General features: G+C 35.5%; 1 protein-coding gene across 1 annotated transcript; it reads left to right on the forward strand.

Moving 5' to 3' along the window:
• Positions 1 to 864: 864 nt before the first annotated feature.
• LOC103956850 (triacylglycerol lipase OBL1-like) lies at positions 865 to 3300 on the forward strand. Its single transcript, XM_018650028.2, has 5 exons — positions 865 to 1018; positions 1445 to 1638; positions 1747 to 1780; positions 1994 to 2625; positions 2960 to 3300. The coding sequence occupies exons 1-5, from the start codon at positions 865 to 867 to the stop codon at positions 3221 to 3223; spliced, it is 1278 nt and encodes a 425-aa protein (XP_018505544.2). The 3' UTR covers positions 3224 to 3300.
• The last annotated feature ends 10129 nt before the right edge of the window (positions 3301 to 13429 follow it).

A 13429-nucleotide genomic window follows, 5' to 3' on the forward strand; every position in this document is an offset into this window, starting at 1 on the left:
ACATTATATGTTGGTTATAAATGACATTACATCCGACACCATGTCTAAAGGCTGTCTGACACACCCCAACCGAAATCAAGGCGTGTTGGTCGTCACGTGAGGGTGACGTAACCATGTGCACAGTGCGGAAGCAATATTAGTATAAGAAATGCGAATAAATAAAAACCAAACAAACTAGAGCACTAAATAAGTTAAGGTGCGAGACGAAATAAGTGTGAATTCACAACCAAAGCATAAGTAGCCTACGTGCAGTCCAGCATGACGAATACTAATTATACAACACCAAAGGTAATCCTACAATGGTGATAATTTGTCAGAGTTGTCGTGGATTCCTAGCAAGCCACCAAAAAGCACTCCTAACTAGAACCTGAAGGGGCGCAAAACAGAAAGTGTGAGTGGGCAAAAACAAAGCTTTTCAAAATCATTTCATTTCTCAAAAGTTCTAACCCCTCGCCGTAAAACTTGTATAATTTCCTAGAAAATAGAATATATAACTATACCACAACTCTGCATAGATTAACAAATCTCTCTCATATGCCTATGTAATGCTCCCGGAAGGTCTAATCCCTTCTATGCTACATTTTGTGGTCCATTGCTTACTAACTTGACATCAATTAATTCCTTAAAACTTGAAAAACCCTCATCCCAATATAGCATAAATGTCAACCTTGCTGCATTTTTTTTTTCTTTCACCTACTTTCTAGCGCTAGCATTCTTAAAATAGTCCTGCTACATTTATCATCTATTCGTACAATCTTAACCATCTCTCTAATAAAGATGATGCAAATCCAGTTAAGAATAACATTTTTGTTCTTAAAATATTCTTAGTGTACATACGCATCTTATTTTGGTTAACTTTTAACGATGATTAATATCACGAAGAATGGTAAGCGTTCATGGAAACACTTAATTGGAGGCAGCACTGCTGGCCCGCTAGATCATAAGCAACTGGTATTTCTAAAGTATGTTAACAATTCTAATTACGAAGTTAGTTGGCAACTAGCGTTTCTAAAGCATGGTACTCCTCGCTCCTACAGGAGAGAGTTTGATGCATGCCCTCGCACGTGATCATTAGCGAGAAGCCAATTTTACTTCATTGTTTTCTTTGCTTAAAAAAGTTAATAACTTTTATTCCTATAGTATATGAAATAAATTTGAGATTGATAGTTAGCCTAGCTAGCCCAATGGTGAGGTATCAGTTTAATATATATTCGTCCCCGTTGGCAAATTTGGCATGACCATAGTGAACATATGTAGCTAGATCCATATATTGTAGTAGTTATGATATATGAAATGTTTATTTTTTTTCCCCCTGTTTAGTTATTATCACTTGTAGTTGTGATAGTTTAATCAATCTGTATGAATCATGAGGTCAATAGACAATACAGAAAATAATTAAGATTGGTGTTGGATATAAACTGAGTTAATTGATTATTATCCATAGGTGAGGATATAATACCAAAGAAAGACTCAAGAACGTTCTTGTCGTTCATTGGAAATTTGGACAAACGTGTGGAGCTGGACAAAAGCATCAAACATGGAGATGGCAGGTATAATGCAGCACTCAGTATGATGGCCTCTAAAATATCTTACGAGAACAAATTCTACATCGAAACTACAGTCCAAGATCACTGGAAGGTTTGATGATTTTATTCATATACATCTTTAATATATCCCATGCTTGCAATAATTTATTAATATTGAATTAATTGTAAAAACATTTTTTTTTCCTTATTATTTTGGCAGATGGAGTTCATTGGCTCTTACGACTTCCGGAATGGTAAGAATTACTAAAACTACTCAAATACTTTTTTTTTTAATGCAACAATATTGGGTGGCCACACAAGAATTCTGTTACACAATATGCTAGTAATAATTTAATATATTAAATTCAACATTTGAATACTACTACATTGGTAAACATTTATACATGTAGGTATACGCGCAATCAATTGTATGAAAACAAAAACTGAACTTATATACTGTCTGGCAGATTATCAAGGAAAATCCACAACCCAAGCCTGTATTCTACGTGACAGAAATGCGGACCATGAAATTATTGTTGTGGCCTTTAGAGGCACTGAACCCTTTGATGCGGATGCATGGTGCACTGACTTTGACATCTCCTGGTATCAATTTGAAGGGGTTGGAAAGATCCATGGAGGTTTCATGAAAGCTCTAGGTTTACAGAGAGATGTTGGTTGGCCGGAGCCAGAGAATATCAAACAAGTCGATGCCGGCCCAGGTGGCTTAGCTTACTATGCCATCAGGGACATGCTGAAAAAGCTTCTGCTTGAAAATGAGAGAGCAGAATTTATAGTAACTGGGCACAGTTTAGGTGGTGCACTAGCAATTCTCTTTCCAGCAGTTCTAACATTTCACAAGGGAAATGATTCAAAACTCTTGTTGGAGAGGTTGGAGGGAGTTTATACATTCGGGCAACCTAGGGTTGGAGATAAGGCTTTTGGGGAGTACATGGAAAAGAAAATGATACAGCACAAAATTAATTATTTTAGGTTTGTTTATGGGAATGACCTGGTGCCTAGGTTGCCTTATGATCACAAGGCCCTAATGTTCAAGCACTTTGGGAGTTGCATCTACAGTAATAGGGAATATGAACTGCAGGTATAATCGTTTTCAGTTTTCAGCTAAATTAAAAACTAAAATTAAAAAACTAATTAATTTGGATAATAATCATTTATATATATTTTTTAAATTAAAAACTAAAATTATTCAATTTCAAGCTAAATTTATAAAACTCATAAAAATTATTTTTAGATTTTTGTTTTCAGTTTTTAAAAAAATATATATATATATATGAAAACGTTACCAAAGAAGTTTTACTCCTAAGACGTACACTCCAAACTAAGAACTTTAAAAAAAAACATAGACCTTAATTTCAGTCCACATTATAACATAGTTACATGCTTCTTATATATGCTGTTGATTATATGTGCAGGTTCTTCCGGAAGAGCCAAACAAGAATTACTTCTCCCCAGAGAAGGTAAAACCGATGGTGGGCAATGCTTTTGGTGAGCTGAAAAGAAGTTTCACCATTCCGTATATGAAGGGACCAGACTACAAAGAAGGGCGATTCCTCAAAATGGTTAGGCTAATAGGTTTGGTAATGCCAGGAGCAGCAGCCCATTGTCCCCAAGATTATGTAAACGCCACCAGATTGGGATCCTCAGATGTGTTCTTACAGCTCAAGCATTTCTTGTGAAATTAACCAAAAGCCATATATAGTCCTACAACTCTAGCAGGACTCAAGTGTAATTAGATTCAAGTTTCCCGGTTATTTATTCACTTCAGGGTTAAAAACCTTTTTGGTTTTATGCCTAAAGTCTATTTTAGTCATTTAAGTTTAATTTAACCAATTTGGCATTGTGATTTACAAAATTTGTAAAATTAGTCGCTTCAGTTAATGTATTAAAATTAAGAAAAGAAAAATACAATGGATATTTGTGAATTTCTATGTGGCAACTGCAATTCTACGGCACGGGGGTGATGGGGGGTTGCGGAGGGAGGACGGGAGGAGAAGAGAAACGACGAGGGCTTGGGGTTTTGTTTTCGTTGAAATGGATTTTTAAAATATCTTTAAATTTCCTATTTTTTAATTAGTAAACAAATAATTTAATAATTATTTAACAGAAAGTTAACGAAAGTAACTGGCATTGCAAACTTCGTAAAACATAATAATCAAAGTGGCTAAATTAAAAATACTGTGACCATAATAGATTTTCAACATAAACACATGATAGCATTTTTTTTAAACCCTTCAGTTTAAATACATTGCATTTATGTTTGTACAAACATACTGCCATGTCCAAAAATTGAGATTCGTACTGTTTACTTTATTTTAATTTTATGTGTCCCTAGTACTACGTCTAATGATATTTTTTTATTAATTTAATTATTACCGTTTACTTAGTGTGCTTCTTTGCTCAATTCTCGTACTCTACTTGTATAAAAGAAAATCCGATCAATACACTAGCACGCAAGTCTAACATTATTCCTCTAATAAAAAAAACATTTTACAATAGCCATTGCGTGCCTTAAACCATCTTTTTGTCTGCCTACATTAATTAAAAAAATATATATGCCTTAAGCCACCTTTTGGTTGTTGTGGGACATGCTTATCACGAACATAATTAATCATCCTATGTTATGTCTTAATCTCTTCTTCCATGTACTGAATTATCTGCATATCCTGTTGGTGGATCTTTTGTTAGTAAGGCATTCGAAAGTTTTGTATAGTAATGTTCGTAACTTAGGGCAGTTGTGATTAGCTAGGGCATCTCATTTAACACATTAGATAATTATAAAAAAAAAGGAAAAAAAAAAAGAAAAAAGAAGAAGAAGAAGAAGAAGAAGAAGAAATGATTCACTTAAAATGAGAAGTACTGCATTTGAAATTAAGTAGCTCAAGTGAAAAGCAAAAGTAAACTATTATTTTGTTTTAAAGTGCCCAAATTGATATTTAATATAAAGAAGAAAATTTAGGAGAGCCAAAAAAAAGTTTAACAGAAACTTAACTATAATATTTACATTTATTTAATACTAAACAAACAATTAATAATAAACAAACTAATATGTGTCTTTAATCTGGAAAATTGCCCAAAGATCACAATTTAAAGGATGTCGCTGATACCTGTTTTTGGCATTCACCTTGACGGAATAAGTAATTATAAAAGTCGATCGTGCACGTTCCTCTCTATATGTGAAAATTTGGTGGTTGTAGGTGTGGACTTCCACATGACGTTTCGGGTAAGTTGTACAAGATGTACTCGTGCTGCATGCTCATTTAATAAAATGAGAGGAATAGGGCTCACCCCAACAGTGGTGACGCCGTGGACTATAAAAATGTGTGTATAATTATGCTGTGCGGGGTCACACTCAAGTCAAGTCATTGATCAAACATTCCCAACATAAATATGTATACATAATTATATATTTTTTAATACACCAATAATATTATACAGCATGGCGTTAGAATTTTGTGGAATTTATCCCACAAAATGAATTCTGTCAGAATCAAATTTATGCACATAAGTGAGCAACATTCAAGCACAAATATTAGCAATTTGCAAAACAGTAAAACAATCCTGAGTAAGCCTAGGACCAGGGGGTGTGTTTGCCAAAAGATCTTTGACGGTCAAGTTAGTTAATGATTTTAGATTGAAGTAGTAGGCAAGAATTGAAGTGTTTAGATTGCGTTACTATAGATGAACCCTGAATGGGTGTACTTATACGATGGGGAGAGAGACATTTTTAGGATTGAATCCCTACAGAATCCTAAAGGATATCTAGAAGTAGATATTGCATTCTCTTACGAGTTATGATTACTTGTGGCGCACATCAATTCCTAGATTGTAGGAACTCCAATACTTTCTGATTGTATCCATATCCGGATCAGATCGCATATCTTGCAAAACAAACATGGTTATCCAGCAGAGTCGCTACGATTCCGCCTAGTGCCCAAGAGTATAATGATGGTGGAACCGTTACTTCGTCTAATACAGCTCCACCCGATGTTGGTAAGTCCATGACCAGACTTTTATGGTAACTGTATTCGGATCATGTTTACTCCGGCCCTAGAAAATCATGGTCCCACAATTTCCCCTGACTATCCATCTAAGACGCAACCTATTCCTCTTAAGGATGGATTGTTATCCAAAGACCATGCCCTTCGGAGTAAGCTGGAATATGTACCGTATGGTCTTCAACTTTTTGTAAACGATGTAACTTTGGTTTTGTATTGGTGGCGTTTCAGATTCAGTTGAATAACCTTGAACTCCATGCTTCAGACCTTGTAATGATGATATATTGTACCTGTTATGTGTGCACAAGAAATAAGAAATCTCCTCTGATAACCTACCCCAAGGTCATAACTATTGGCCCTGTTGATTCCGCGACGAACCGGTCCATGTTCAACAGTAGGATGACTTCAAATGTTTTTAAATATTAGTCACATCTTTACTCTTACTTCTTCACTGAATCTCTAAATTTTCCTTGTTGCCCCAAAGAACACTACAGTTCTCTTCTTCGATTTCATTTTCGCCATTGCTATTTTTTCTCAAATTTCAGTGAAATCATGGCTACCAGCTACTCTCCCCAACCTGCTGCTCCTGCTAACCCTGAACCTTCGATGGTCAAGGTTTGTAACAAATGAGAAGAAGAAGCATTTCTCGCTAGTCGTAACCATCTCCTTAATGGGCACCGGGTCTGGTGGGAACACACTGATAAAGTGATGGATGATCTCCCCACACCCTCAAACCATCATAGCCTTTGTGCTAGAATCTATCCATGTTATCTTGATTTGGGGCTAAGATTCCCTTTGTCGTAAATGTCGAAAGAAATACTCATGCATTTCCAAATCAGCCTGTGCAACCTTACTCCAACATCCGTACACATCATCTCATTTTCGAGCATCTGAACGAGTGATATCTTGCTAGATTAGGTTTGTCTAAGTTCCTCGTCATTTACAACCTTTGGAAGAGTGCCGAAACCCATTATATTTTTAATCTCGGTCTACGCTTCGATGGTCTATTTAAATCATTAGGTTGCATGGTTAGGATAAAGACTAGTATGAAGACATTCTGCTAGTGGAGGGGAATTGGGAAAGTGACATATATGGACCACGAGCTCCCAACAAACCAAGAACAAAATTAATTGCAAAACTGATGTTCAGAATCTCGGCCCATGTCATCATGAGCTTATCAATATGGTTTTTCGTATCATCCTCACTCCACATCGAAGTTGGAAGTGGCTTAGTGCACCAGATAGAGAATGAGCGCATGGATGGTTGATATCATTGACCTTTGTTCAAACTATCCTATCCCTAACCCCTATGGGGTTGCAGCCAATGATGCTCTATAGCCACCAAAACGTACCAAAGGTGTACCAGATATTGAGAAAGAAATGAAAATGAAGAAGTTAGAAAAAATTGCTCCTAAAGAGATTCATGTCAAGGTTTCTAAAAAGAAGATCAGACTAGCAAGCAGCTTCGGATGTGGCCAGGATGTAGTGCCCGAGATCGTTGACCTCACTTCTTTGGCCTATGAGAATTTACAGCAAGCTCCCATAATCCTTAGTGGAGAAAGAGGTAAGTCCATCCTCGAATAGGCGCCATCATGGAAGCAGGAGTCCTTGAAGAGGCCGTTGTAGCCTTCAGTGTCATGACCCAAAATAAATTTTATTCGGAAGCTAAATCTGATGGTAGGCTAGTAAAAGCCATGTTTAATCATAATTATTAACCACAATAAAATTTCCTTTTTTACCACTTACTAACAAAAAAAAAATTATTTTGTTTCTTTATGGTTGTATCTAACCTTCTTGTTAGACTGTTTACGTACCCTACAAAGAGATCAAGCCAATCGTAGTTCATAAATTATTTATTTATTTTTAATCCATTTTCTATGATATTCAAGTGGCGAACAAATATGAAACTACATACACAAATTGAATCACATCAAATGAAAATCAAATATTAACTTAGAATATTGAAATTATCTTAAAAAGACAAAATCGGCCATCTGGCCACACGCCGCCATAGACGGCGGCTTCCGACGAAATTCGGACTAACTCTAAAAACTTCCAAATTTTACAGACATGTAGAACTCAATGAAGGAAATATTTTTCATATCTAGGCTGAAGTCCAATTCGGCCAAGAAGATGTCTGAAATCACCTTGATTTGCTGGAAACCCTAGAATGGGTGTTCTTCAATTCGATCTCCCTGTTGCATCACCTGTTGGAAATGTGCCCTAAAACCAATCATATGATGATACTTTACGGACATTTCAAACTAATGTAGTTTAAAGGGCAAACATTATTGTTTGAGCCGTCTCATATAAATGTTATATGCTTAAACGATAAGTCCAAGGAATATATGATTGGAAGAATGCGATCTAAAGAAGTTAGATTCATGAGACCATTCTTTCGTTGACACATCCTAAACGTTCCTGATCATAGGATTGTCAATTGGGCATTGACAGTCCGTTAAGATCAGTACGTGCTATGTCTTCTCTCAGGGAGAGTGACTAGTCTCGAGTCATTGGTGTGTGTGACATCAAGACAAGTACGTAGGTGCTCAATAGAGAATGAGTTCACTGAACACGATCAACGAAGAGTTCTCATATTCATGTCACATGAGAACTCATGGTTGGGATAATGCAAATTAGTCTTTTGACCTGAGGCATCACAGTTGTCTTGTGGTTAGGTCCTTAATCTTTGATTATGTCAACGTCACTCTATCAGGGTGTCCACGGCATCGTCGGGGTTAAGCCACTTAGCCATGGAGGCAAGTGAATGCGCAACAAGGGATCTCTAACCTTCAAACTGTTTGAGGGAGAATACTCTATGATATGATTTGGAATCTCTGGCCAGAGTATGAATGAAATGTTGGAATGCGTTCCAGATCACATTCAAGGTAATCATATAAGCACAAGATTCACATTGGATAGTAGACATGAATAAACTATCAAACCAAACAATGTGGTCAAGAGTATTGTATTAGAGAAAGACCGTATTGCATTTGTAATCCTAAACTGAATAGGTTCTCCACCTCTTCTAATTAGCTTGGGTAACCATGATATGCTGCTAGGTGTCACTCATGGTTTGTGGAAGCCCTAAAAGTGTATTATCACTAACGGGAGAATTGAAAGTAAGTTTCAATTCACAATCGATTTGAAAGAGTTTGAATCGCCCACTGCCTCGCTAAAAGGAACCTAATGGATCGTACACCGTGTAAGGTAGAGTTTGAAGATTCAACGGAGATGAGTAAGAATAATTAAATGGTTTAATTATTTATGGCAAGGATTAATTAATATGATTATTAATCAAACGAATAAGTTCGTTGAAGACCTCGGGATAGTTTTGGACCTTAAGGCCCAATGGGCTTCGAACGTCAAGTCCATTGACTTAAGTTGTATGACAACTTAATGAATAATGATTCACAAAGGCCCAAATAGCCCAATAAATCCCCTTAAGGCCGGCCATTTAGAGGAGGGTAGTGAACTTGGCTTAATTGCAAGTTTGCCACTCCATTGTGAGGTGGTATAAAGCCATCTTTATAGCCATTTCATCCTAAGGGTTTTCTAGGGAGTAAAGATGAGAACATAAACCTCCCTTTGCTCTCAAAGAATTCGGCCAATCTAGAGGGGAAAATCTAGCAATCTTACTTCCTCTAGGTCACTCATTTCTTCTTCAATATACCTTGGTGTGGAGACTTAGAGGTTCTCAATTTTGGGAACTTGGAGAAACCTTTTCATCCATCCAAATCCATGGATCCAAGATGCAAGGAATGAAGACCCTCTCTTTGGGTGATTAGCCTTTGCTTATGCAAAGAGGAATCTACAAAGGTATTGATTTCTCAACTCACTTTATTTTTGAGTTGAGTCTTGATTCACCTATCTACTAGGCTTTGAATTTCATGGGTAAATGTTTTGTTTTAAGTGCATACAAGCATGATTCCGCCTTTAATATGTTAATTGCATGCTATTGATGTTGCTTAAATGAACATGTTTTTCACAAATTTTCCTTCAAGTGGTATCAAGAGCCTAAGTCTAGTAGTTGGTGAATCCTTTTGGGTTTTGTAGTTCATAGTTTATGATTTGAATGTTGTAATTGTTACAAGCTTTATTCTTGCTTCTTTGAATGTAAATTTTGTTAGAAAATTTGCCATCTCAAATGTTGTAGATGTAGTTCATATGAGCATGAATAATGGAACTAAAAGTTGGTGCCAAGTGTTTTGGGAAATTCGGCCAAATCCAAAGGGTGATTTTTTGGGTTCATGTTAGGCTTGTTAAAATGGTTTTAAAGTGCTTTTTGGAACCCCTAAGTACCCTAGGATATTAACCTTCTTTTGAGTTGTGAAAATTTGAGTTTTTGATGAAAGAAAACATCCATGGAGCTATTATGAGTTTTCATGTATGTTCTTCATATTTCTTGAAGTTCTTATCAAGAACAAAAAGTTTTGAAGTTTTGATTCAAAAGTTTTATGTTTTACATAAAGTTTTGATTATTAGTTGATGGGTGATGATTATGTCAAAGATATAATTTTGATTATTAGTTAATGGGTGATGATTATGTCAAAGATATAATTTTGAATATTAGTTGATGGATGATGTTTGTTGGTAAGAAATAATTAAATGTTTTTAATTATATCAAAGGTATATTTTCTTTTCAAACCATCCCCACCATCTTTAATCTCACCCACCAAAATCCACTTACAAAATTCTTTTTATCAAAAATCTCTATGTTACTATCCTATGGCCGGCCATCCCTATAGTGGGGTGCTTTTGTGCAATTAAATAAAGTTTTGATACTTTTGTGTATTTGTATTTTGACCCAAAAGTTTGTGTTTTTGCAAAATGGCCCAAATAGAATGAGAACAAAAATTGTTTTGTCTCTTTAATGAGAATTGGATTTTCATTATATTTAGTTCCATTTAAATCAATTCTATGGATACAAAAACCAAATGAAAATGTTGCATTCAAGTTTAATTAGTTAAAAGCGTTAATTAATTAAAGAAAGGGTGATTATGAACCTTAGCCTACGATAATTGAGCTATGTGAAAGGCCGTTTCAAATTTGTTTGAACCATGGGAATGTGTAGATTAAATTTTGGTTGTAATTTGATATGATCAATTGTTGTAAAAGAGCATAAGCTCTTCTTTACTTTAAAGTAATTTGATTTGATCAATTGTTGTAAAAGAGCATAAGCTCTTATTTACTTTGAAGTACTCCTTTCTTGTTTTATTCGATATGCATGAAATTGGAGTAGTTGGGTCCAACGCCCAATAAGACAACACGCCTTAATGTGATTAAACGCGTAACTAAAATCAATCACCATCCCTAGACCGAGATTCAACACTAGGCTCGTGTTTGAATCGAATCAAAGGTTCATAGTCATCCTAAGGCCCTAAGGCAACTATATAGTCCATCAATGAATGCAAACCTTATGTTAGTAGTATCATATACTTTTGCTTTAAAAACCGTTTTAAAAGCTTAGTGGGAGTATTATATACAACTAAATCAATCAAATGGACCAATAGTTGTAATAGGACCAAAATGTTTTAATTGGATTAAAATATATGTTTATATGTGATGAGACCTAAAACCCTCAACCAAATCAATATTAAGTTGATAAGCGAGAGATGCTTTGAATATCTCTTCGTGGCCTTCCACCGTGGTAGGCTCCAATCGTTTGTGACTTGTACACCGGCTTCACCCTATAATGGGGGAGTACAAAGTGCATGCTTACATTCAGGAGGAGTCTATACGCATATGATGAGGTGAGTATAGACAACGAGTATGGCCAACATGATATAATTCTGAGGTTGTGCTTGAACCTCTACATAAACTAAGCATGGTGGGAATAACTTAACTAAGTGCAATGGTGCCAACATGATATAATTCTGAGGCATTCATTCTCTAGAGGCCAAACTAGATGGGTAATTACAAACGTTGTAAATGAGTAAAGCGTTATTCTCTCATCATTATTTTTGCTAACCAACATCGTATAATCGTGAGGTGGGCTTGGTAATGGTGAGCCTCCCATACCCTACTAAGAGTTTCCTCCAAAACTCTCGAATTCCGATGAGGGATATGGAATTTGCCAAAAATAGTGGGTGGTGCTAATTGATTTAAAGACCCGAATCAAATAGCTTAAAATCAATCAATTTATATTCGTTATGTATTTGTTTACCAATATATTTGCAAACGCTATCCAAAACTTGACAAAGAAAAACCAAACGCTTTAATTTCCGGACTTAGTTCTACAATCCTATAGATTGTCTTTAATGGCTTGTAGATGTAACTAAGTAGTCTCATCCTCACAATCTTCCTATTGATAATGTATCATTGGAAGAATATGTTAGATAAGTCTAACATGAGAAAGACAACACTGTTAATGTCATAATTCTTCAAATACAAATTGTTGTATGAAGAAATAAGAGTTGCTTTGAACAACCCTTAATCAACACAAACTTTAGTGCTTGTCTCTTTGTTACACGAATAAGGAACTTGAGAAGTAAGCACAAGGGCATGGACACTTTATGTGCCATGATTCTTCACTTACAAATTGTTGTATGAAGAAATGAGAGTTGCCTTGAACAACTCTTGAAAGTTTGTTATTATGTTTAGAACATAATGGTTGGTTGACAAAAATAGTCCATTTATATGGACTTATGATGATTTTGAATCATTGAGTGTTGAAGTGTTAAACCACTTAACGAGACGGAAACTAGACAAGGACTTCACTTTTGTGTCCCTATCCTAATGGTTCACTAAGTTTATTGTAAACTATATAGTGAACAATAACCGCACGCTCTCCAAATCGTTTGATGTGTATAACACATTTGAAATGAGTTTCAAGAGAGATAGTGGGAGTTTAGGGACCATGACTATTGTAGTCAAAAGGGAAGTCAAATGAAGAAGGCAAAATAACTCCAAGGGAACAAACTTTCTTTATGAAAGGATGGACATTGGAAGGGGTATTTGCAAGAAATGTCTTGCAAGTGTCAAGAACACACCTTTCGAAGGTGTTGTAATATGTTCTTGAAATAGTTCAAAACAGTTGGTTCTTCTACTTGAATGCTTGATTCCGTATTAGTAACTATGTTTTACAATTGTTGTAAAAGTGTGCTAATAAGAAGTAGAAGATTAATGAGAGAAGAGAAAGTACTTCACATTCGAAAGTGAATAAAATATAGATCTCTGCGAAAGCGGATTGCACTTACTTCCTCATATGAACTACCAAAGAAATTGGAAAATACTAAAGATTGTCTTTACATTCCAATTTTAAGGAACTTAAATCCGTCACTATAGTAGAGATGGATAAATGTTTTGTTTGACAAAACATTGTTCTTTATTAATCAATAATTAGATTATTGTAATTTAATTGGTTGTCTCTATAGTAGAGATGATGTGGTAGTTTAACTGTTTAGAATACGATGATGCTTAAAACCCAAAAGGTTGCAAGGTAGTGACTAATCCCAACTGAGTTGTGATACCTCTAAAACATAAGTTACGAGTTGGTCATAGATGGATGCTTTGGATCGTTAGATCCGGATCCAATACCTTCTTGTTAAAATTGTATAGAGGCGAAATGTTCGAATCTTTATTCTTTTGGAAAGAAGAAAGAATCACAAAGTTGTTGAGGTTAATTCACTTAGATGTTAGTGGCACTTGTCCACAACATAATACTACTCATGTTGTATGACATTCACCGAAGATCACTCTCGGTTGGACTATAGTTTATTTTGAATAAACACAAGTCCGAATACTTTGCAAAAGGTTTCAAAGAATTCAAGAAATGTAAGTAGATGAGTAAGACGTCTAAAGTATTTACCTCCTTAGATTTGATCCAAAAAAAAAAGTAACACTTTAGATTAATTTCCTTGAAAAATATCAAGGAAAGTAGCATCGT

The sequence above is a fragment of a genome, unplaced genomic scaffold, assembly GCF_019419815.1.
Source record: "Pyrus x bretschneideri cultivar Hongxiangsu unplaced genomic scaffold, Pyrus_bretschneideri_v1 Contig8, whole genome shotgun sequence".
Classification (NCBI taxonomy): Eukaryota; Viridiplantae; Streptophyta; class Magnoliopsida; order Rosales; family Rosaceae; genus Pyrus; species Pyrus x bretschneideri.